We start from the raw sequence: 25,665 nt of genomic DNA, 5'->3' as shown, positions 1-25,665 counted from the left end.
GTGTTGCAATGGTCAAGTCAAAGTCCAGACCTCAACCTGATTGAAATGCTGTGACGGGAGTTTAAGACAGCTGCAAACCTCAGTGAACTGAAGAACAGTGGGCCAAAAGTCCCTCACAAAGATGTGAGCGACTGATAAAGTCAAATAGAGAATGATTACGTCACGTTATTGCTGCTGAAGGTGGTTGTACAAGCAAATGAATCATGGGGTGCACTTGAGTTTTTCACATGACTATATATCAGGGACAGTCTCAAACCAAACTGCAAATCATAGTGAGAAATCCAAGTTGGCTCTTAGATCACTGAATAAATGTCCTACTCGAGGATCAGGTCTATTCAAGCCCGACTCATAAGTATTTTGAGTGCAAATCAAGTTAAGCCTCAGCCCCGTCCTAGCAAATCTCCAGGAAAAAAACACCTGCCTGGATTACCACAACCCTTCAAAATCTACCGCTGGGTTCTGCGACACGCATGTTTTGAAATTAAAAGCGGAACAGTGAAGTACATGGTCAATCATAATTTATTCTTATGCTAAAATGTACAGCATTTTAAGTGACTGACAAAAAGGAGAAAAGTCATAAATACAAGAATGTCATTCTGTCCGATTTGTGTGCACATAGCCAGGTATTTCCCCCCGTTCTTACCAGCAACTCTGTACAGGTAGAAAGATTACAAAAGAGCAATATAAACAAAAACACAAGTACAAGTTGCGTTTTACATGCAATCCATTAGCTTAGTTTGGTCTATTCACAGGATCTATTCTTCTACACTTCGGTAAAATATAAATCCAACATTTTATAAAGATAGAAAACAAATCTACAGATGGAATGAAAACGTAGCTTTAAAGGCATTATGTAAAATATCGACTTTGGACTAAATTTATATTTTCTTTATTGTTATTCATCATTATAATCATTTAGTTCTTTTTTTTTTTTTTTAAATTCTGCCACACTTCTGGACATTTTGAAATGTTTTAGAATTTTTCAGGGTAAAAACACTGAGATATGCTTTGTTACTTTGACAGAAATCAGTCTGCTTTATTAAACAGAAAGCTGCCTCAAGGAGATCTGTTACAAAAGACTTCAGAATTATACATACATAGCAATAAAACCTCTCAAACCAAACAGAAAACAAGACTAAGTTTACATATTTTTTTTTTACATTATTAGAATTAACAAAATATAGTTTTTCATCTTTCTCCCCATAGAGGGAAACCTAGTAAAGGCCAGATATTTTTAAAATGGCTTGCTATTAAGCACAACACTTGTACAGTACTACTCAATGCACTGTCACTAACAGAGACTGAAGCATGCTAGTTGTCACTTTACAAAATAAGTACAATAATTTAAATATACAAAGGCATGAGTATAGTACAAACTAACTGTCAGCACTGTTAGACAGGTACACTGAACAGGTTCAAACAGCCACTATCTCCACCTGTAGCAGGCACGTTAAATGGCTTCATTTGAGGCTGCTACACAAGACCACTGATGAAATCTCTACCTGTGAGCTCTGAACCCGCCTGGTCTAAAGACACATCAGAGACACTAACACTAATTAAATAGATTTTCATCATAATGATGTAAGGCTTCCCATCTGGAGGAACAAAAAATACTTTTCAAACATTAACTTCAAAGTTTACTCACTGAAGAAATTTTTTGCATTCTTTCCAAGTGCTGCTGCTTCTGCTGGTTTTTTTAATAAGTCATTAACAATAACAACAACAAGAAAACAAAAAAAAAAGAAGGAAAAATGAAGACATACACACACACACACACACACACAAAAAGAAATAAAGAAAAAAGGGAAAAGGCCAAATCAGTGCATCTTTTAACAGCAAAATGCACACGAGGAGAAGCAGCTCAGTCCTGCGGACAGTTACCGCCTGATGAAAGGCCCTTTCAGGGACTGCTTGGATATGCCTGTGTCCATGTAGCCATGGTGCCCAGCTGGAGTGTACACCATGTTGCCATGTGGTGGAGCCTGCATGGGCTGCTGGGGGTATGGCTGTGTTCCCATCATGCCCATCTGCATAGAGTACTGGGGTGACTGGTTCATATAGGCATGGTTGCCATGGTAGCCACTGTTCATCATGGGCTGGCTCATGCTGTAGCCGTTCATGGCGTTGAGGGAGGGCATGTTCATGGAGTTGACGTTGTAGGCTGGTGCCGGCATGATGTTCATGCTCATGTTCATGCGTGGCATGGCGGCCAGCGTCCTGGATGGCGCCTGCATGGCGACAGCCTGTGGCGGCCGGGGGTACATCTGCTGCTGGTGGTGCGACAGCGAGGCCGACTTGGAGCGTGCAGAGATGTGATTTTTGGAGGCCATCTGAGGCTGGATCCGCTGCGAGTGCGGGATGCCCATGTTGCGCTGTAGCATCATGGGTGGCGGTGAGCTGAGATTCGGGGACGGGGTCACGGTGGCCTGCACCTGTGGGTTGGGGACTCGATGTGGCGTCTGGGACAAGGATACCAGGCTAGAGTGCTGCGATGATAATGAGGGGGTGTTGGCGTATGATGTGATGGGGTGTGAGGCCGAGTGGTTGAAAGGCAGCGAGTGAGGGTGCTCTATGAATGTGTTGGTAAATTGTTGCAATTTGGCGAGACTAAGGCCAGAGGACTGAGAATAGTGCCCGCTGCCATACTCCCCCTGGTGGTTGATCCTCTCATAGAGGGTAAAGTTTGGGTTGCCAGATTCAGGGATGTCTGCCAGCTGCATGGTGGTGGCGAAATTGGTGGGTATGGCGCACTGAGTCATAGACTGCTGCTGGCTGTGCTGACCGTGCTGATTGTGAAGGCTATGCTGAGCATGCGGATTGTGCTGGCTGAGCTGATTGTGCTGCAGGTGATGATTGTGGTGGTGGCTATGCTGGTTGTGGGGATTGTGTTGAGTGTGCTGGGTAAGCTGATTGTGTGGACCGTGCTGATTGTGTTGGGTGTGCTGATTGTGTGGGCCGTGCCTGCTGTGGGAGGTGTGTTGATTGTGTTGGCTGCGCTGGCTGTGTTGACTGTGCTGGTTGTGCTGGCTGTTGCTCGGAGGCCTCTCAACCACGACGCAGCCCTGCGGTGACTTGACGTTGCAGTGCGGCGGTGAGCTCAGGCTGTTCTGCTGGATCATCCCGCAGCTGCCGGGGTTAACGGCAGCCATTTGTTGGCTCACGGCGCAGCTGCTCTGGGGCAGGCCGCTAGGGGGGATGCTGCCGTATGAGCAGCTGTTCTGGCCCATGGTGGAGTCGTAGCTGCTGGGGTTCTCGTAGTTCTCTGTCGTACTCTCAATGCTGCCCAGATCGCTGAAGCCACTGTCCACCACCTGCTGCGAGTGATCCGACACCGACGGTACATCCATCATGGGACTTGTCTCCATATTATGGAGCGACGGCACTGAGATGGCACTGTGGTCAGGGCTGATCTGCGTGTAGCCACTGTCCAGGATGGAGACAGCTGGGCTGTTAACTGAGCGTACTGATTGGCTGGGATGGGAGTGCGCAGAGGAAAGGGGGCTGCTGTGATCTGACTGAGGACAGTCGTCCAGCGAGGTGATCTGGGGGCTCTGGCTCACATGGGCATACGTTTGCAGGTTCCTGCAGGGCTCCTGGCTCTCCACGCAGTCCTGGAAAACATTCTCCCGCTCGGTCTCCTGCGTCAGGGACTGAACAGCTTGGGCTGTCTCTGAGTCAATCTCTGTGCAGACTGGGGGATCCTCCCTCAGCATGGGATTGAGTATTGGCCTCTCTGCAGGCGGAAGAGGCAGGTGGTGTTCTGGACAAGGACTATGCAAACTCTCTTCCTCTGACTCAGAGTCTGCAGGATTATCAGAGTCTACAGCTGCTTTTGAAGTGACTGCTGCTGCTTCAGGTGCCGGTGTTGCTTCTGATGGTTCTGCCGGCGCGCTATCCTGGATGCTTTCTGTAGCAGTAGCTGGTTCCGCTTCACTACAGAGTACTGTAGAAACCTGCTGACTCAACTCAGAGTCATTGTCTTCTTTTGCATCTAAAAAAGTTGGCATGCATTTGGGTAAGTCTTTCGAACTCTCTTCCAGGTCTTCTGCATTATTCTCTGGCCCTGCTGTCTTGCTGTGGCGGTCATCTTCATCATCTGCATCCTGATCCTCTATTTGGGCTCTTTGCTCGCCCTCCTCATCTTCCTCATTCTCATTCTCTAGCGATACAGCACCCTCTGTGCTGTGCACTACATCTTTGGCTGGGGATTTCTGCTCATGTTGGACCTCCTGCTGGTCATCTTCAGGTGGTTCTGGTGAATCAGCTGCATCAACTTGCCTTGGGGACACTGCGCCAGGAGAGGCAGCTGGGGAGCACACCAGAGAAGCTACCGGTGATGCTTCTGGAGAGCTCGACTTGTGGGAGCCATGGTCAGCAGGACTTGGGGGCTCAGAGGGGAACCTGTCCAGCATTATATTGGGACTTGCCGAGCCTCTGCCTGCCTTGCTGCCCTCATCGACATGGACGCCATCCTGGTGCGGCCCGTCCTTTGCTTCCTCAGTATGAATGTGGTGCTGCTCTGCCTCCATTGGAGTTTCAGGGGGTGTGTAGAGGTTCAGCTTAAAGCCCATCTTTCTTTCGTTCTTTAGCTTCCATTTAGGAGGTCCACGTTTCACTCCTTTGGGCCAGCCTTTCTTCCGTTTCACTGGACGGGGTTTGCTGGGTCTCTTAGAGAGAAGATCAGCTCCTACAGATCAAAACAATGCAACACTTTACTGGTTTGCCATGACATAGGCATAGAAGTGTAGAGAAATAACATAAGAAATATAAAGTTTAGTTGTTTTTTGTTTTTTTGTAAACAGCAGTCACAGCTCAAGTACCTTCATTCCAGTGTTCGAGATTGTCTTTTTGCGCATTTTTCTCCAGCCTTGGGCGACCTCTTCGTCGTTTTATCGGTGCAGCTGGTGTCTTGTCCTTGTGTGCCTCCTCCTCATCTTCATCCATCTCACCGACTCTAAAAGTGCGCTCCAGAAGGGGCATGGGACGCTCATCCTCCGAGTTGTCGAATGGCTCGTTCAGCACCTCTGTCGTCTCTGAGATGGTTTCTGTCGTTACGCTGCTGTTTATCCGCTTTCTTTTACGCCCTCTCTTCTTCAGAACCAGGGTTCTCTGAAATACAAACATGAGAAGAACCAATGAAAACAAACCTCAATCAAAGCAGATTGGTTTTTGTTAATGCTGGAAAGTGGGGCAGTAGTGGATGACCTCCATGATGGTACAGCTTTTAAACCCATACAGGATTCTGTGCTAAATGCAAAATGTTAAAACCACAGCTCAAGACTAAATGTTTGAGCAATGCAGGCTGGTGTGGAAACCCACAAATGAGAAAGGCAGAGTAAGCAGAAACCACAGTCTATATTTTACATTCTCCAGTTGTTTCCCACCGACTGCCTCAGACTGTAACCGCTCTTCCCTCCGAAATCCTTCATAAGAAAAATGCGAAATGAATACAGTAACTAATGCACCAAATAAACCCCATCAACCACTGTCATTCTTTTCTGGTTTCCATAGTGTTTTAGTTGAAAAGGTCTCCCCTGACATCATGCAGCCAGTTGTAATATTATCTCCAGCACAAGGGGGCAGTGCCATATAGACGGAACAGATGTGAGGAGCACAGAGGAGGGCAGTAAATTAACCATGACCACTGACAATAGTACAAGGTTTAGCCTGCACAGTCTCGACACCAGCAGTGAAAACACAATCTATTATCTACAGCTGCAGGCACACAGGGAGGCTCGAGATGACAGGAGGAAGCCACTGAACCCTACACTGAATTCATGAATATTTATCAAACCTTTCCATCTCAACCACAACATGCTCTTTAATGAAGGAAAACATCTAGACATACACTCAATCCCACTTTGTCCTAGAAGCAAACTCCACAGTGGCACACACAAACACTGACAGTCACCTTTCTCTTGGCTGCAAGCATTGCATGGGCTTTTGTCAAGATGGGTGGTGAGCCATCTGAGTCGTCGTCATCGTCGTCAGCTTCCTCATCGCTCACTTCCTCAGTCAGCTGGATGCGCCTGGTCCAGGGCGGTGCGGGCCTTCGTTCGTAGGTCCTGTAGGGAACCTTACAGTGGACCTTCGTGAGAGGTTGCCTACTACTGTGAGTCATCATGTAGCCCTCTCTCTCCTCCTTCTCCCAGCAACTGGCCTGCTCCTTCAGCCGCTCAGCCTGGTAATTAAACAGACAAGATGCATTATCTCTGGGAAAGGCGCACGCACGGATCCAACATCTGAGCAACGACGCTAATGGGAAAGCAAGAGATTGGAATTAACATCATGACAAATGAATCACTGCAGGTTTCTCCTGATAATAAGAGCAGCGTCATGATTGGATGTCTGCCCGTCATGAAGGAAACGTTCCTGTTAAGCGACCGTGGAAAGATTGCATTTCATGGAATATTCAGTACTATCAATTATGCAGTGAACTGATTTAGAGCAATTTTGCACAACATTAGATGCCTGCTGACAGTGAGAATGCCTTTCCCATTAATGGCCTCTATTTGAACTCCCAAGCTAATCAAACAAACATTTACTAACAGCATTGCAGGCAAGCAGAAACAAATAACTAGTGTTTCTTGAACAAAGGAACCTACATCCATCTCTGCTTCCCTCTCCTCCTCAGACAGGACAGCGTTCAGAGTGGTGGAAGGTGTCCAACGCAGGGCGTCTGGATCCACCTCGATCTGACGTGGGTTCGCCCTGAGCTTCTCCATGTGTCGCTGAATCAGTCGTTCCCTTCTGATCAGCACGATCCTATTTCGCGAAGAGGAAAGCACATTACTCTACATCCATAACAAAAGGTAACAGAGGGTGAAGTGTGGTTAAATACGAGCGTTAAAGTAGCGCTCATTGGGGCAGCAGGTGCTTCGTGTCCTTGGGGGTGCTTAACCTGACTTACTTCTGTCAATATTCGGCGGCATTAATGGATATGCTGTTAAAAATACCCGCTGGCCTGGATAAGTCAGACAGCAGAAGCAGCAGCGGCAGCGCAAGTTGAAGGAGACTGTGGCTCTGAAACTGACCTGCCATCCTGTCTGTCAATCATGCCAAGCTGCTGGAGAGTAGCGGCGATGTCATGTGGACACATCCCAGTGGCCCTGCTTATTCCTTTAACACTGATGTGTTTATCTGGGTGCTTATAAAGGTGCTCCAGTATGACACTTTTCCAATATGCCAGGTAGGATAAGCGACCCAGATCTGACAGCGGCTTCTCTGGGGATCCAGCTTGTCCTTCTTGCCTGGTGAGAAGGTAACCTAAAAAGACACGATTCAAACAAAAACAAAATGCTTTAGTCGAGCTGCAGGCAGCGGCTGGGTTATTTCGGATTGTAATCCAATCCCTGCGCCTCCCCCCTTCCCTCTGTATTCATGTAAAGATGTGACGCCAAACCCTAGTTGGGATTCACCTTCAAATAGTGCAAAAGGGAGAGAAGCTTTCCACTCCTTCAACCTCCGTCAGAAGGTATGACACATGCCAGCAAGGGCAACAAAGGAGGTTGAAAGAGGAAACAAAGCGACAGAGCGAAACAGAGAAGCAGCTGGATGTCATTGCTCACAGGAGACTGCACTTAGGAGAGATAACGCACAAGGAAAAAATACTAATATGGATCTGTGTGTAATTAGTTTTATAGCAGCCCTGTCAAGGGTCATCCATTATGAGCGGCATGAAATTAATTAATGCCTTTTAATGTGCACCCACTACTGAGAACCAAACAAGCTAATCTAATCACAAAACAGGGAACACATAATATTCCAGTAATCATGACAATATTCATTACTAAAGCTAAGAACAGCAGCTTGTGATAAATACACTTAGAGATGAATATTCCAATAAGTTAATTGAAAAAGTCGTTTTTCATTTTGTGTCATTTCACAAGTATATTATCATTAATAAAGCAAAACAAAAGCGCTACTCTGAGACCTGTGAATTATGATTTGAAAGAGAACGCTTTACACACACTAATGCTCTGCTGTGAGAGCTACCTGAGACAAAGTGTTCCTCTAATACAATCCAATATAACAGAAAATCTTAATCTAAACAACTTCCAGCTCCAAAGCTACATTTTCCAATAAAGCCTTCAAAGAGCTCAGAACTCAGCTGTGTTCAATCTCCCTTAATCCCTGTCTTTGTTATCAGCACACTCTCAATATCACAGATCCTCTCGCATCTCTGTCTCAATGGTTCCCAAAGTGAACAGGAAATCAAATGCTCCATTACCGCCTGCCCACCCCTGCACTCGCTCCTTTTTTTCCTTGTCTTCCACGGTCGGCACGGAGACAACCCTTGAAAAATAATAAAATGCCTATAATGACAAAAAAATGCCTGCCTAAACACAAAAATCCACTCAAGGCAGCAACTGTTTTCATAAGTGGACTGTGGGCTTTAAATATTGTATGTGTTGCATTTACTAGACTTAAAACAAAAAACCAGCATCCACAGCTCATCAGAAGTCAAGGAGAGAGAATTTGGTGTGTGTGTGTGTGTGTGTCTGTGTGGGGGGGGGCTCTTCAGGCAATGCTTAGGTGAAAACTACTGGCCATCAAATTAATACTGCAGCCAGAATGTTATGTTTCCCACTCCTAATCTTCTGTGATTGCCTAAGCACTGTACATGAATGCTCTTGATTAGACCCCCTTGAAAAGCCTTAACAAAATAACAGCACCTTGCCATAAGCTACAAAACTCTGCCTTTAATCTGAAACTGTTTGTAAAGACCAATAATAAAAACCAAGTGTGGTGGTCTAAAAAGGCATTAAGGAACTTACTGAAATCAATAAGGAACCTTCCAAATCCTTGCCTTTGGTACTGAGGCATGATCATTATGCAGGAGACATTGTACTTCTGCTGGCAAAGCTTTTCCTGGGGGAAGGAGAAACAGATCAAGTATGTCAGAGCTCTGCTGAAGCTGGCAATTTACTGCACCTGCCATTGTCCTTGTCTAAAGCTGTGCACATGCACATGCACATCAAATACACAAACCGAGATGTTTCACTAAAAAGTATCGCCGTGTGAGAATTACGGCTGCAACTGACATTTGAATTTTTATAACATTAGATATTCCAAGATGATCAATTTACGGTCATCTAAAACTGAGAAAGCAGAAAATTTCCCCACATTTGAACCACTGAGGAAGTTAAATCCACATCACTAAATAGACAAACTACCGTGAGGTCTCAGTATCAGCATTCACAAATGATGTGCGGTATTCCTTCATTTCCCATAAAATCACTCTGTAATTCTTACCTTGGAGAAATAGCCCACAAGATGACAGCCTTTCTCATCATTCTTTGTAAGTATGTAGAAGAGGAAAGGCTCCACATCATAATACAAGGTCTTGTGATCCAGGAAAAGCTTGGCTAACAGGCAGAGGTTTTGGCAGAATAGTTTGCTGACATTTCCATCAACCTAAACACGGAATAAAAAGAGCAAGAGGACACTGTTCAAACAGTTCCCATTCCCCCACCCTCCCAGAGCCCATTCAGTGGGATCTCATGCAGCATACAGTTATTGCTTTATTGCTGTAAAGGGAAGCTGACCTCAAATACGGAGAGGTTGTCCTTTCTGTAGATTTCATTGGCTGGCGGGTGGAACCAGCCACACTTCTTTGTGTGTCTCTGGAGGATGTTTTTGCTTCTCATGTACTTCAGACAGAACTCGCATATATAAAGCTTTTGTAATCTGGTGAAGACAAAAACGAGAGCTGAGGTTTGTACTTCAGCATGAGAGGCTTTATAACAGGACACTGAAATAAACTCGGCACCAGCAACAAAAGAAATTGGCATTATCTGGTGCAAAAAATATTACTTACCTTGAATATTCAGGTGGGTAAGGTGATGAGTACCAGGTCTGGATCTCATACTTCCCAAATTCAATGACAGCGGGGCATCGAACGGAGTCTGTGTTCATCAGTGATGAACGAGATCCGGTTCTCTGTAAAAAGATTTAACAAAGACACACTGATAAATATAGTGACCCAGATAATTCAGCATTACAGTTCCTCGTGTCAAGAACTCTGTCGAGACGAGATTGTGGTTCATGGTTCTCGTGAGAAATGAAAGATACATCTGCCCAAAATCAGTCGCACAAATAAGATAAGCTTTACCATGCTGACACCCCAGTTACCAATTGAGCCAGTGGTTTCCGTTTCTTTTTTTTTTTTCAAATGACTATTTTTACTCAGCATTTCTGCATATTCTCTGATGTCTATATGGTTTTCTGAGTCTATAAACAAACTAAGTTATATTTGAGCCCTTGATCTTTTTAACCAAAATTAGTACCTTTTAAATTCGTAAGTATTAGTGAAATAAGCTTTTTTGCTTATTAAGACCCATGCATTCCAGACGTATAGTATATCTATCTGTTTAAATTAAGAGTGAAACTCCAGAGTCATGCTTCAGGGTCTTAGAAAAACAAAATGTTCTGTGGAAAGACAAACAGTTTGACTGAGGCCAAATTGTACCCTCAGTCAAAGATAAACAGTCTGAAGAAGGCGGAGAATTTAACCTATACGAATGTTTTGTTAGCCTGCTCAGTTATGCCCTGCTGCACGGGCCTACAGACCGGACAGTGGTGTTTTACTGTTACAGCCAACGCATTTCAAAAGGTGCAGTTTTTAGGGTGAACGTTCTCCAGTTAGCATTGCACAAGTTTCCTTACAGCTCGGAAAGTGAAGGGTAGACAAGTCCCTTTCTTCCATGCAAACTATGGGCAACCTGCTAGCAACCAAAACATGCAAGGAGCCTTTGGTGCAGCACCCTCTTTGCAACCGATTTCATATGGACACTGCCAGCAACCTTAATTAATAACTCCCAAACCGGTCAGGAAATACACTTTTCCGGGGGGTCTCTAGGCTTATATGTCTGAAGTGTTAGTCTAAAAATGCTGACAAATGTTCACCTCCAAGAAGTGCAAAATTACACAAAAAAGTCAAAAAGAAGACTTTCTTTTACATGGGTTATTGTTTCATGTATTCTTGGCTTGTATTTAGCTTTTTTATTGGCAAGAGTTTACTAATTAAGCAATGAACACAATTGGATTAGAAGTTGGCTCCTTTTATATTACAATATACTCAAGAGAGCTGAATAAAACTGACATGACATATTATCACTGAAAGACCTTCTTTGTGTATATAATCCCACTTTGGTTCTCCTTTCAGTTTTCTTGCAAGCACGTAAAATGAGCAAAAGATTTATAGCGTTTTCCTACCTGAGCAGCGAGTTCCTGGATTCGTGTGAAGGTCTCGATGTCCTCCTCTGTGACGTGGTCTCTGGACATGGCTGCAAAGTCTGCCTGGGTCTCCTGCTTCACGTGCAGCTCCCCGTTGTGGCCTGTTAGAGGAACAATAGCACGACATCAACACATCAGGCGGCACATCAACAGCGCCCCGTTTGAAGCAGCCGTGGAATAATCTCATAAATGCATTCTATGCAAATGTGCTTATACTGTGAGCACTGCTGCTGAGCCTGTTTGAGGCTGTGTCTCAGAGGAATTTCATAATGTATCATCTTTGCATGTTTATATGAAAATCCCTAATGTAATGAAGTGAAACTAAATCACTCTAATTGCGTAACCGCTTTCATGTGCTTAGTCATCCACCAAGACAGTTTCCCATGAATTAAGAAGCAGATGCAGTGAAGGGAGCGAGTGTCGACATGAAAAGCAACTGATGCTGGAAAGCAGGCAGTAATTTTATGAAAGACATCAACACCATGACTTAACCACCAAAACAAAAACCCATTACAAGTGGAAGTGATGCATCATTAACATATTTATGGAAATGTGCTGGAGGAGTAACGAGTGTTTGTGCGGGATATTGTTTAGAACTTCTTGAAACATACATCCGTTTGGTTTTTTTCCCCCTACATGTCTTTCTTTTTTTTTTTTAAGCTGTGACTTCACTCCTGAAGACAGTGAAATGTAAGGGTTACTGCACTTAGGCCATAATCATCGTGTCAGCTCTGAGTCAGCTTGGGTGGGTGAATCACTGGTTCGTAATGACCGCTGGAAGTGAGGTTGAGAGGAGACAGTGATTTCAAGAGTGAGGGTGGGATGAGGAAGAGGGCGATGGGACTACAGTCTCTACTAGGTAGTGATCACAATGGGCGCACTACTGCAGACGGTCGAAGACAGAGCAAGGAGCAACATGAGGGAGTTAGTGGGCCATGCACTATGACAAAAGCCAACGGGCGAGAGGATGGAAGCCACGTATACTCCGCAGTCAAGTCAAAACGCAACGAAATTGTGTTAATAAACTAAAAGAATTTAAATTAGGAGGAAGATTAGTAGTCTGTTAGAGTGCTGAGGGTGCCTTCTCAAAGAAAAGATAAGCTCTAGTCTGGAAAAAAATAACTGCGAGTGTCAAGCTTTTAAAAAATGAAAGTAAAAAATAAAGAAGAAGCTTAGAGGTGTGGAGACGCAGGTCTTGGTTGGAATTTCGAGCCTTGCTTACCATGATTATTCTCAGGCTTAATTCTTCCGTCAGTCAAGTCTCCCTTTCCTGGTGAGAGGGCTCCCTTCTGAGGGCTCCCTTTATACCTCAGCCTGCCTAGTGTCCTGCGCTTTTTAAAGAAAGGGTTACGTTTGAAATGACTGACAATCTTAAACGGGTGTCCTCTGGGTCGGCCTGGCCCAGCAGTTGTGGAGTCTAACCTATTTTTATTAAACTCGCTCTTTCCAAGGCGCTGGGGCCCCGTTTTGGACGTATGGGGGGAGTACTGCTTATGGGGCAGGGGCTTAGGTGGCGCATAGGAAGGTAGTCGCTTTTTCCGTGACTGTCCCTGAGTAGTAAAAATGTGAGAGAGTCCGTCAAAAAGTCCCTTAAGTTGGCTGCTATTGCAGAGACTACTCAGGGAAGGAACACTAGACTGGCTGGAAGAGCTCTGGGGAGAGTTAGCAGAAGTGGAGCTGCTGGACACCTGCGAGGGGGGGCTAAGTCCGGGCAATGTGGAAGCAGGAGGAAGTGCAGAGGATGAGGGGGTTATCTTTTGAGAGGCATCAGCAGCAAAGGCAAACGGCTCTGGTGGCTTGGACAGTTTGGGTGGACCCTTTTCTCTAGAGCTTAACTGTTTGGCGGGCGACTCTATGGCTACAGCTCGCGTGTGACGGCCCACGGGGGAAGGAGTAAAGAATTTCGAAAGCCCATCGATAAGCCCTTTAATTTTCTTGTTAACAGTGAGTGTAGCTGGGGTGGAGGTGGGCGTGAGGAGGGGAGTGGTGGAGGGAGTGGAAGTGGTGAATTGGGTGGCGTCGACCGCACAACAAGGGTCTGCAACAGCAAATCTGTCTCGGGCGTCCTTCACAGATGCAGCATGACCAGATGAAGGTGTGGAACAGACGGTAATCTTTTGACCCCTACCAGGTGACCCCCTTCCTCCCAGTGCTACCATGGAGCCGTCACCACTGGTTACAGACCTGCCGGGACAAGAACAGCAAAGTAAATGTAGATCTCACTGCTGACACATGAATGTAACCAAAAACATCAACTCAGACGTGTAATTATGTCATTAACGTTTTGAGGCACAAATCATTCTCAGAAATGTAATGTCGTTAACAGTAATATTTATACAAAGCCTAAAGTCTTGCTTCATATTTCCTGTTCAGAGTTATCTGCGAGATTCTTAGTTAGACACAATAATTTTTGTTTTCTCTACCCTGACACCAGGAGCTCATATTCCCAGGCACAGGATGAATAAAATGCTCACAGCATGATGTAAGTTGTGGACATCTATTCATTTTCACACATAAAAATGCCTGTCTATATAATTATAACCTGTATAACCATCTATATAATTTAACTGTTACTGTTGTTGCTGTAACATACAGCAGAAATGCCCCCACGTGGCATCAATAAAAGGGCATTCAAACTATTATTAGCACTGCTACTGACTGAAAATAGCATTTAAATAGAAATATTGTAATGATAGAGGGGCTGCACAAATCATCTTACATTCACTTTTTTAAACTTTTTTATATCAAGATATATTTTCAAATCAAGATATAAAATACATCTGCACATCTTGCCTGAATACACAAGAGAGTGAAAATACTAAACCTTCTGTAGTTTTAAGGGGCTTGCTACAGCCCAGAGCGAACACACCGTCCAGCTATAGACTGTTTAAAAAGATGGAAGTAGCCACACACACGTCAGCCATCACTGTGAGCAGACGCTCATAGGGGAAGTGAGCCATCAGTTCTAAGGTAGCCCTACCTTAAAGCATACTCAGGTTTGTTCTCCTTTTTGACACTAATCACGAGCATTATTTACAAAAATAACTTCAACTATGTTGTACTTAGTATGACAGAAACCACAAATTCATTAGGAAAGTGGTTCCAGAGGTCACAGAACAAGGGTGCAGAAAGGTCATTTTTGAGTAGATGAGTCTCCTCCCGCTGGCTATTAGAAAAACAAGACTTGGTAGCAACGTCCATCTTTTATAAAGGCTAGCTATATATATATATATATATATATATATATATATATATATATATATATATATATATATGTAAAGTCTACGGATCTCCTTTATCCAATAACAACACTTAAGTGCTGTTTACACGTGAATTTACCAATATTAATTCTATGTAATGCATAGAGGTGATCTGTATTTGTTTCCCATTTTTGGGTGTTCTTATTCTCTGTGGAGGCTAGATGTATTATAGCTTATGTTTAAATTTATAGTTAATCAGGTCAGGAACTTAAACCAGAGTCAAGCTATAAACTGTAATGCATGCATGTTTGCAAAGGACCATGGATCGTTTACTATAAAAATGGCAATTTGACTTCTCTACAGAAATGTTGCCATGTATTGAGATCTTACCAGCAGATGCACTATTATTACACCAAACAATTAACCTTGAGTATAATGTAACTGCTGTTAGTTAGATTACAGCACACTTACATTCTTTGTTTGAGCTTATTTCTGGGCCTTCCGATTGGCTTTGCATATCGACGTTTGATCTGATCGGCTTTCTTGTGCAGCAGTTTCTTCCCGTTCTCCTTCGGCCTGCAGACTTGGCAGATCCAGGTTCCTGGAGGGTGTCCAAACAGAGAGAGTACCGTTTGGGTGGGTTCATCAATTCAGAGGACATACAGTACATTCATTTGAAACATTTCCTTTAATAGGAAGAGCTGGCGAGATTCCCACCAGCTCACAATGACAATCAATTACTCAGCACAAAGCGAAAATCCATAAGAAAAACATTGGGTCAGTTCTCCGTTTGGAAAAATAGACTTTGCGTCAGCTTGTTGAGCTCAGCTATGTGACTCGTATGAATTGCCTGCCAAATATCCTACTACAGTACGTGCACCATCATTACAAGCCTCAATGTAGGGTCAGTACTGTAATCCAGAGATAGCAAATCTCCCCAGGGAAGCTGGAATAATTTGATATGCATGCAAAGCTCCTAATAAGCCACCGCTGCTTCTCTGTGTGCTGAGTGACAGCCCCAAACGGCCCTCTGTGAAGAAAAGGCTTTGAATTGACAGCAGAGGGGGGAAAACAGAGAAGCCAGACAGTATAAACACCTCACCTTTTGGCATTCTTGAAAGCGGCGGATCGCAGCATTCCATGTGAAAGCCCCGATCACATGAATCGCAGAACAGCATCTCATCCTGAAAGGGAACAGCAGGCATGTGTAAAGGATGTCCCAGTTGCATACATGTAACACCCCCGTCATTTAAAGTCTTTCTTTTTTTGAAAAATAAGCCCAATTGTGCACAAGAGAGGCTTTACAAATCTCAACAAATCCTCAGGGATGCACAAAATGGGATCTACCTTCAAGCCAACAACACTGAAAATGGTGTGTGTTAAGATGCATGTGTAATACTCACAGCGTTTTTCCCCTGTATTCGACAGGAGCTGCAGGTTTTGCATTCAATACACTGCCACCGTAATCTCTTCACATTTGAGGTTAATTCAGGGGAAAACTTCAGACATGATGGATGTCCTTTAGGAGCAATAAAAAATGCATATTAGCACAGGACATTTTACCACCGCTGGCGCTGTCACCGAGCCAGAGACAAGGTTTTTCATTTGTCAACACAGTCAGGTTAAACATTAACATATTACATCACTAAAAAACAATGCTGGGCCTGTGCCTGTATGTCCACAACACTTTTCCTCCTGGCACAAGTTGTGTCTAAAAACAGTATGATCAAACATCTGAGCCACTAATTACAGATAATTTGATCTTAATGAGGCAGAAACAGTAGCAGCACTCATTCTAATGGAAGCTGATCCATGAAAGTCATGTAAAAGCTTGCCTCTTCTCTCACCCGGCTCCCTCTCATGGTTGTAAAACAGCTGTTTTACAGTGAGAGCACAATTTGTGTACACTACGAGTGGTTAATGAAAACCACCTCGACGCTACTTAGTCAAATTTGAGCTATAAAAATGTCACCAGGAGAACAATTCCTTACGGCATTTAAAATAATTGTTCAAACATAAATGACTCCTAGGCAGAGGTAATTTTATGGGGGGTTAGCAGTTTTGTCTGGAACAAAAGAACACTAAAGGAAATGCCAACAATCTGCAGCGGGGAAAGGTTGATCTTTGATCTGCTATAACTGGAGTGGCTCTATAAAATAATTTGAAGTGAGCGAAAATGACTTGGGTGATTTCAGATTGTAATGGTCACTTGGAGCATCTGCCCTTCTGAGGCTCGCAAGTAATTTGGATCCCTCCAGCCACTCAATTTGCAGATTGTTCTTCCAATAAATCCCTTAAAGGGAAGAGAAAAATATGGTGAAAGAATATGAAATCTGCCTAACCGATTCAGAAAACTGCTACCGCCAAGGTTGGATGACTTGAATATATACTGAACACTGTGAGATGACAGAAATTTGTTGGCATTTCTTTAATACTGCTGATGTAATTAGTTTATATCAGGCAATGTGTCTGCTTAATGGCCCCCCCTACCCCCGAATAATCTATTTATGTCTATATATTCACACTCTTGGAGTGTGACTTCTACCCATTAGGTTTTGACTGCTCAACAGTTGTTCTGTGTATCAGGTACAACATGGTAGGAGGGTTAGCCCTTTAAAGCTGAGTACACAGTGTGTGTGTGTCTTTTTTTTATTGATCTTGTACAATGTGTTAACTTGCTTTACACATTTTAATTGGCCTTCCTCCACGGCCAGAACCTGCTCGCACGCTATGGGTCAATCAACCTGCCACAATGTAAAAGCTCACTGTGAGCGCAAACACCCAGGTAATAAAGTTTATTCAAATAGGATTGGCTGTGTATTCAGTGTTGACAAGAAAGAAGGAGAAAGAGAGTCACTCACACACACAGACAGACAGAAAGTGGTAATTCTGCACTATTCTGCAGCCAAAACTGACACCGCTGCCTTTAAATGGTAAATTTAGGTCAAGTAGGATTTATTATACTTGAGAAATAAACAAGTTAATGTATCACAAAGGAGCGTTACTGAAAAGAAGATGTTTATGTTTTTGTTGGGATACTGATAATATGCCAAAATAATGCAAGAACATGTTTTTGAAAACATCGAGAACTACTGAGTCGTGACACGAAAACACAGGCACATACTAAACTGTGAATTTTAACACCATTAAATGTGCAAAACGTTTGACTGATGATAGAAATCTAGCTTAGTTTGCACAACATTTCAAACACAACATTTCATACATATAGCATAAATATGACATCATGTTATACGCCAGTGCAGTGATTTTAACCACATTTCTGACCTATGTCCACATATACGCTGACACTGTTGTTTCTGAGCTAACATACCAGCAGTTTAGTCTTGTTTACAGTATGTTATGGCTCGTGGGAACATGCAGTAAAGTGAAGCGTTACACAAGGTGACTTACCACTGCTCCCACAGTCTGCACAGGACAGCAGCTCTTCTGGCCGCTTGTCCCGATTTGACTCTTTCGTTCCGAGACAGAAACTGCATATTGGGATGGGGTCGACCCGGAGCTGGTGTGGGAACACAAGCAAAGACAAACTGATTAAGGGACAGACTGACAGACTGTGTGTGCAGCGCTGAAATCTTTGATCCAGATTTTGAGATCACTATTCATGTATTGCTGGTTAACATGAAAAGTGAGGATTCAATGAAACTCCCATGAAAATATCAGCGGGAAGAAGCAGCTTAGAGAATGGGAAAAAAAATAAAAGAGTGGAGTTCTCACAGACTAGAAATGAATAATAAATGAATCTTATCCTCAGAGATATGCTGCATCTGAGATCCACCTCTTTTATCCATTACATCTGAATGGGTAAGTGATCTTAGTAATCATAGTTTAAGGGCTTAATCCAATTCTTAAAGCTTGCACTCCAGTCTGAAAGGATTAACCAGCATGTAATCAAATTACCTCAATAATAAAACATGCTCTCATTGTTACTGCCATGATCCACAGTAAATGTTGCAAGTCTCAGAACAAACGCTCATTTAAGGGCTTACGGTTAAGTTCAGAAGAAGTAAAATATGAGCTCAAGGTTTAAGAGGATTTCCCCATTGATCACTCAGAATGAAGAGAGGCCGACTTCAGAGAGAGCGCGAGAGCTGGGAAGACTTTGTGTCATTACTTCATACAAAGCCAGTCAAAGTCTAATGAATCTTAGGCTGAAATCAAGACCAGACTTAACTGAGATGGCTGCAGTATGGCTTTCACAAGTCTCCCTTTAAATGTGAGATCATACATAAAAGCCTCTTACAGAAGCAACAAACAAACTGCGGTTTCCTTCTCAGCTCGAGAGGAAGTTCTTAACGGAAAATAACACTCGCAGGGTGTGACCGTAAATAACCCACCTCATCATCAGTTTACACACTAAGGCCTCACCAATTGACTGGAGCCTTGGAGGGCCCTCTAGGGATGGCCATAATTAGTTCCTGGTTTCTATGACGCAGATCATCATCCTGACCATAACCCAATTTGCATCTTTCAAATTTCTGCTGGCACTGACCTCCCTCTGACCCTCATTTGAATCGGGGGAGGTGTTGTTTTTCCTTTTCCATTCGTCAACAAAACACAAAAACAGCAGCATCCCTTCAACCCGTCACTCCACTCCAAATGAACCCCAGAGGGAAAGTGAAGCAAGGATGCAATGGCAATCTGGTCATTGTTCCTGGCTGTATCAATTACTTGCTACGGCGAGGGGAAGCAGTTTACTGCCACATCAATGATTACTCTATTTTCCAACCTGCCAGGTCAATATTTGAAAGCGGGCTGGCATTAGAAGCAGACTGCTGCTCACACAGCTGTGATTATGGACATAAAACCACAAAAAATCTATGTGATGAGCTTTGTGATGACTCTACACCTGTATGATTTAACACTGTGGCTCGGAGGTAACTGGTGATTTTTGATATATGTGATGATAACTCACAATAAAACACATCTCACCCAGACAAAAGGCAGCAAGTTCAAGAAGGGCAGACAACATTGCCTTCACAGTCCAAATGCACATAATGATCTCAATGATTTTTGTACGCAAAAGGGACAAAATAACAATAAGATCAACAAACAATCAGGAGCAGAGTCACAGAGGGTGGATAACCTTATATGCTGTTCAAACCTTCTGCTTCTGACGGGCAACCAATCAGAAAAAAGCTGGTGTGAAGGGGGCAAAAGACAGATAGAAAATGGCTTATTAGAGTCGATATAATATAAATAAAGATTATTATCAACGCATAAACAACGCAAAGCTACTGTAGTACAGTCCAAGAATTAAAATATAGAGCTGAAATTATCATTACAGGTCACCTATAAGAACAAAATGTTATAATGAATATCTCTGGTGTAAAGGCAAAAGCTGAATTTTTAGAACTTGTTGTGGACGTTTTGCTTAATTTTCTGTCATTTCCAAAATGTTGTTGCTTTTAAAGCCCTGTGTTTTGTTAACTCGACTGTGCAAAATCTGCCAGCTAAGGCTTCATCAAAGTTGAATTGAGACTTGCTTCAAGCAGACAAAAGGGGAAAAACATTAGCAGTCGTCCTTGATCACCGATCAACGAAGTCTGTATTATCACTGCTAACAGATGCAGACAACAGGATTTGAGAACAGAGCCTTGGTGTTAGGAATACTTTGGGTTATGCCTTGTTGTTTAGGTACATGAAGTGCACTGTGTGACACTTTCATTATAGGTTAACAGACAACTATAAATATGATTTCCACTAAAGTGATAAAGACTGATAATGACAGTGCTAATGTGCAACCTGTGTACGCCGCTGATGAAATGCTCCAAGCACAGTGATGTGAAGTTGTTTAAAATAATAAGTCTTAATAAGGCTCCATAACACAGTCTCCACTGACTCAGCTATGAAGGCTGATCCAGAAGCTGGATTAATTTCCATTAGGAATATTCTTGTGTCTGGTGATTAAAAACCAATAGCAATTTGCAATCTGTACAAGAGAAAAATGCAAAATAAATAAGGAAAGAAAGAAACGCAGCTGAAGAGATGCTGATGATTTACTTGGGGATTCTAAATTAAGTACATTACAGGAAATTATGCTGCTTCAAAAGAGCAGGCTGTCCTGAGTGAGGGGGTGGGGTCCTATTAGAACAGTGCTGGTAGAGAGAAAGAGAGAGAGAGCTCAAGTGGTTGCATAACACAGCAGGAAAAAAACTCTCATTCCTTGCCTTTGTTCCTGCCAGAGTCTCTTCAGAATCTAATAAACTCTAAACCAAGACTGCTCTTTTTTACCTCAAAGTATCTCTTATTCTCAGCACACACACTCAACTACTGAGCAGGCAGAGCTGTCTCATCCTTTGAAGTGAACAGCAAACCTGGACCCGGCGAGGTGATGTCATCAGGCCGCGAGCAATAGGTTGAAATGTTCCAAATGGAAAACAGCAGGCCTTCCTCAGCTATGAGAACCACTGCAGGACACTGTGTCTCTAAACACTTCTCAGTTTCACTTTTGGCCTCACCACAGACACAGTCACAGTTGTGGCTGCAGTATCAAGGTGTCGCTTCCTGATTATTCACTGTGAAACTGGTGAAGAGCAGAGTGACATCTCTATAGCCTGATGCTGCTTGCTACTTCAGCTGCATAACTTGTGCATAAACTAGACCGCATTTCATCTTGATAAGCCTCAACACATGATATGCAAAAAGCCTTGACAACACACTAACTAGATGACTACACACTGCACTTTAGGTCACGCAGTGAAAACCATTTTCCATCAAGCACTCTTCCCACTCTTTGACAGTGTCTTAAAATTGCAAAGCAAGAACAAAAGTGCTGTCATCTTGCAGACATTTGTCAGCAGCGTGTGTTATTGTTAAACACCAGTAACAAAGACACAATCTCTGCAAACTATAAACCACCCTGTGGATGTCGAAAGTTTGTTTATATGGTGTTATTTCCTCTCTGGGGCATCTCAGTTTGCACCAAGTTCATAACAGCTGCATGCAGTCCAGAGAATATTCAGTCTTACTTTCTCAACACATGCTCATTCATGTGCAAATTACCAATAATCTATCATAATTTTGTTCACCAACTCACAAAAACGCCAGCCACATCCTTTAAGGTCATTAGGCTAGAGTTACATAACCTGTGGGAAGCCTACAGCAGACTGCCTACCACACAGTCAGCATGACTTTCTGATTATCCAAGCTCTCTTATTATGGAGACCAACAGCAACACAATCCCAAAGGGACGCACTCTAGATGGCGTTGTTTCAGACCTGCCCAGCTTTAAGTCCCAAAGATTAAGACCACAATCATAAAAGTCCTACTCTTAAGTGGCCTGAACTTTCAACCTTCCCAACTGCTGAAGGTTTCAAATAAATGCCACTGCTGAAGAACCCAAAAAAAGCTGTGGCACATGTCAGAGCTTGACAAGAAGATCAAAAACAATAAGACATCAACAACAGCAGGAATATGTTTCTACTTTTAGGAATGTCTCCTTTTGGGTTAACAGCAGCATTAGGCAAAGAAAAGCTCAGAATGACACATGAATCAACACGACTGAAGTAAGATCAAGAAGGAGTAACAATGCAGAGGCTGAGGAGTGTGTACCTGGTCTCGCTCGTGGGGGAGGAGTGTCACAGATGACAGGACCAAGGTGGAAGCACTTGGACACCTGGAGCTCCTTCCCTCTACGCTTCCATGGCTGAACTTATACCTCGGACCATTTTTTGACAACCTGCCGTTGTTAACTGCTCGCTTAGCAGCCAGCCGCAACCTCTGCCGGAAAGCGGGGTTATCAACAATGTCTGAGAGGTCATCCTGGTTCCTCAGATACCTCTCGATGTTCTTTAGCGAGGAGCCATGGGTATCATCCAGGCCTTCGATGGCCCTCCTAAGCATTTTATTCCAATCAATATGGCGCAGATCGCTCGAATTCCATATAGATTCCTTTGATGGCACAGGTGCATTTGCAGGCAAGATTGATCCAACTCTTCCGGGATGTCCTGGGTCCTTGTAGGAGGCGCTTCCTTTATTTGTAACCTTGAGGATAGAGCCATCGTGAACACTTAATTCCAACTGCTCAAGGACGGTCTTCTTGTCCAGTCCATGTGACGTTGCCACCGCATGGCAAATTCTCTCCTCTGAGGGCCTCTGCTTTTGCCTTTTGATTTTCTGTATTGCTTCAAGAATCCACTCCGTGTAAAGAGGGTTTGCAAGTTTTACCATGGTTGAACAATTAGCCTCACAAAAATGAGATCCATAAAGATTCCCCCTTTCTGCTGCTGAAAACTGGGTACATCCACATCCTTAGTAAGATCAAGAAGTTATGTTCCACAACCGCATCCGCTCACTATTTCTTCTCAATCCCGGGTATCTCACATTGAACTTCAACAAAAGTTGGCACTAGTAAATTCCACAATGGTAGTCACCAGCTGACCAGGAGCTGAGTTTATTAAAATTCCAGATTAAATCTAAAAGAAAAACAGAAAAAAGAAAAAACAACAAATAGTCAGATCACCTTTTATTTCTCCTTATTCACATTCTGTAAACTATCTGATGGCACATCGGGTATGAAAGCTAAGCCAGAGGAATGCAGGACTTTTTAAGATGTGCTAAAACATGAGAAACAGATGGATAAAAACAGATGCAGGCGCTGTCATGGCTGCTAAAGAAATCAGAGTGACTTAATCCATAGTCTGACACTATAATCCACATACCAAACCAGATGTCCATTTTAAAAGAGACTCTTTTTTTCCCTTCTTCTAAAAGTAGTAAGTTTTCACACTATGACAGGCAGCTAGAAACTTCTACCGACTTCTGGGAAAGTGTACACAGTCACCTCGAAAGAAACACATTTTCGGTTTCAGAGTCCCTTTCGCATTTGGAAAAAACAGAGGCAACCTTAGGAGTTAACATTTATTTCTGCTGCACGTAAATATCACACACAAACTGGCTAAAAACACACATATTACAGTCAAAAAGAGGAAATCATACGTAAAAGTTTAACCGTTAGTTGTCCGCACGAGACTTTTTTTGACAGCTCCACGTCCGCGGCGACGAAACTGATCAGCGCGAGCTTTAATGACACACGTAATAATCAATGCTCACTTCCTGACAGCTGCTGACAGGCGCTTCGGGGCACGTCCGCAGTCGCCACCGAGCCGTTTGACGACGGAAGAAAGCGGTGGTAAGACAAAAAAAAAAACTACGTTAACACGCCGAAGAGTTTGCGCTCCGCCGAGTTGAGCAGATAAATGACAGCGTTGCCAGCATTACTGATGTCACCTAAACAGTCGCCATTTTGTTACAATGTTGTAGTTTACATGAATCCGACATGACGCTGATTACAATCCAATGGAGTCTCATTAAAGCTTACCTACACTAATGTGCCCTCCCTAGCAACTTCAATATTGGCTGTAAAGACAAGATCCGATTTCTGGTTTGATAAAGCACATGTCAATCTTTATGTATGAGCTCACTCTAAGAGGCACGGCACTGGCTGTATGATCTGTCACTTCACTCAATTGACCCGCCTCTTAAGGTGCCTACAGTGACGAATTGATATCATTCACCTCCAGCACGCGTTACATCTGAACTTGCGGCTCCATACGTAGCGAAGGGTTATTATTAAGTTATAAATACACTATATCAGGCATTAAATAGTTAAGTTGCAATTAAATGAGACGAATATTTAACCTCATTTACAAAGCGTTTAACACCGGCCCACCTTTACTCCGATTCCCTCCTTGAAACAGTTGGTTACACTTGAAAGTGATTTGGATCGTTTTAGACTTTAATTGGCTGTTTGTTAAATCTATCATTTGTTTGCATAAAACCTGCAAAGGCCCTCACTACTGGTTTAAAGTGGCACACATATCTCTATTTATTTATTTATTTATTTTTAAATAATTCCAGGTAGCATATGCAAGACTCCTGCAGGCATAAATGCATGCTATCGCCTTCTCCCCCCCCTCCTCCGTCCCTGCCTCCTTCTCTCTTTATCTTCCTCCCCTTTTTTATAATTTCCCCGAGAGGAGCCGTAATTCTCCCGATATTTAACATTTAAACTATTAAATTGAGAGGGGGGGAAGATAAATATATATTCCGTTACGCGTTATGTTTAAAAAAAAAAAGTAGGTTTTGCGCTCGCTCCACATCCGCCAGCAAAATTATATTAACGTCCCGTGTTGCGCCGTGCAACGATGGCATGACCTCTTTATCACCATTAACTATCAAATATCTCCAATGAGGACAAATAGTGAGCCCTGGAGGCGGGAGAGAGGGATGTGAGGGGGGGGAGTAAAGATGTTCAGTAGGGAATACAAGTTAACACGGCTGCCGGGAGAGTGGCTCCTTCATCACCGCTTCTCAATTATGTATCGCTAGTTCTTTCGCTTCAAGTAGTGCTCCCCATCTCTCAGCTTCACCTCACATTTCTCACCTAAGCTATACACACATATATATATTAGAAATGATACACAAGCCTCCTTTTTGATTTTTCGCAGTATTTTTCTTTCTCCACCCCCCCTTACACACTCACCACCACCACTGTTAAGATGTTATAGGCTGCACAAAACCGATCTCTAATCAGACGCCGCCGTGGGCGAGAAGGCACAACAAATTAACGGCAAGTTTCATGCAAGGATGAACATATAACTAGTAGGAAAGAGGTTAAAAAAAAGAAAGAAAAGAAAGAGGGAGCGAGAGAGGGAGAGCGTGAGGGAGAGAGGGAGAGAGAGAGGGCACAGGCTACCGTAAATATTTGCTGGTAGTTTTACCTCTTCAAGTTTTTCCCCCCCTCGGATAGTCCTCTTCATTATCGGGGAAAACGTCGAAGGATAAAATGCGACGCGACATATCCGAGCGATTTCGCGGGATTTGATGTCCTGAAACGAAGGCTGAAAAGCTTGCGCCGAGACATGGAGAGGACCTGATAACAACTAATTGAAAGGTTAATCTACATAGCAGCCTGTGACAAAGTGGTACCCTCCCCCTTCTTCTTCTTCCACTGTAGACATCCCTACTTCAGTGTAGTGGAGCGGACCGTCGCCCCTTTAGTGCGCTCCTACAATGATATTGTCAATTTCACTTTTTTTTTTCCTCCCCTCTCACCACTACCACCTCACCATCAACACGTCCAGCGATGAGCCAAGAGGAACATTTTTACACTTCCATGTTTTTTTTGTTTTGTTTGTGTGTGTGTGTGTGTGTGGATTAGCCACGGCTTGCTACGTGACATTTTGATGTCGTAACAGCCCCATTA

At 43.4% G+C, this 25,665-nt stretch overlaps 1 protein-coding gene across 5 annotated transcripts; it reads right to left on the bottom strand.

Annotated features, from left to right (window-relative positions):
* Window positions 1-501: 501 nt before the first annotated feature.
* On the bottom strand, window positions 502-25,665 carry kat6b (K(lysine) acetyltransferase 6B). 5 transcript variants are annotated; one of them, XM_040038865.1, is made up of 17 exons: window positions 25,181-25,665; window positions 22,011-22,873; window positions 17,850-17,958; window positions 15,842-15,957; window positions 15,541-15,622; window positions 14,910-15,039; window positions 12,461-13,422; window positions 11,218-11,339; window positions 9,821-9,942; window positions 9,549-9,690; window positions 9,256-9,417; window positions 8,778-8,871; window positions 7,035-7,266; window positions 6,606-6,765; window positions 5,912-6,181; window positions 4,821-5,109; window positions 502-4,687 (listed from the first exon to the last, which is right to left on the bottom strand). In XM_040038865.1, exons 2-17 carry the CDS (start codon window positions 22,626-22,628, stop codon window positions 1,878-1,880), a joined length of 6,420 nt encoding a protein of 2,139 aa, XP_039894799.1. In that variant the 5' UTR covers window positions 22,629-22,873; window positions 25,181-25,665; the 3' UTR covers window positions 502-1,877. The 5 variants fall into 5 exon arrangements, with proteins under 5 accessions (XP_039894799.1, XP_039894798.1, XP_039894802.1 ...); XM_040038864.1 differs by lacking the exon at window positions 25,181-25,665 and adding an exon at window positions 23,511-23,768; XM_040038868.1 differs by lacking the exon at window positions 25,181-25,665 and adding an exon at window positions 23,511-23,767 and having other exon boundaries at window positions 13,367-13,422.

This window comes from Simochromis diagramma, unplaced genomic scaffold, assembly GCF_900408965.1.
Source record: "Simochromis diagramma unplaced genomic scaffold, fSimDia1.1 OVJJ01000402.1, whole genome shotgun sequence".
NCBI lineage: Eukaryota > Metazoa > Chordata > Actinopteri > Cichliformes > Cichlidae > Simochromis > Simochromis diagramma.
The sequence above is the reverse complement of the archived record's forward strand: the minus strand, read 5'-3'. Positions and strand labels throughout refer to the sequence as shown.

What these genes read in the sequence shown, in the direction of transcription:
- kat6b (XM_040038865.1), bottom strand. Translation starts at nt 22,628, where the DNA reads ATGGTAAAACTTGCAAACCCTCTTTACACGGAGTGGATTCTTGAAGCA. An exon ending in AATAAGCTCAAACAAAGAAT is followed by an intron (nt 13,423 to 14,909) that starts GTAAGTGTGCTG and finishes TTGTCCCGGCAG; the next exon opens with GTCTGTAACCAGTGGTGACG. An exon ending in TTGTGGGCTATTTCTCCAAG is followed by an intron (nt 8,872 to 9,255) that starts GTAAGAATTACA and finishes TCCTTCCCCCAG; the next exon opens with GAAAAGCTTTGCCAGCAGAA.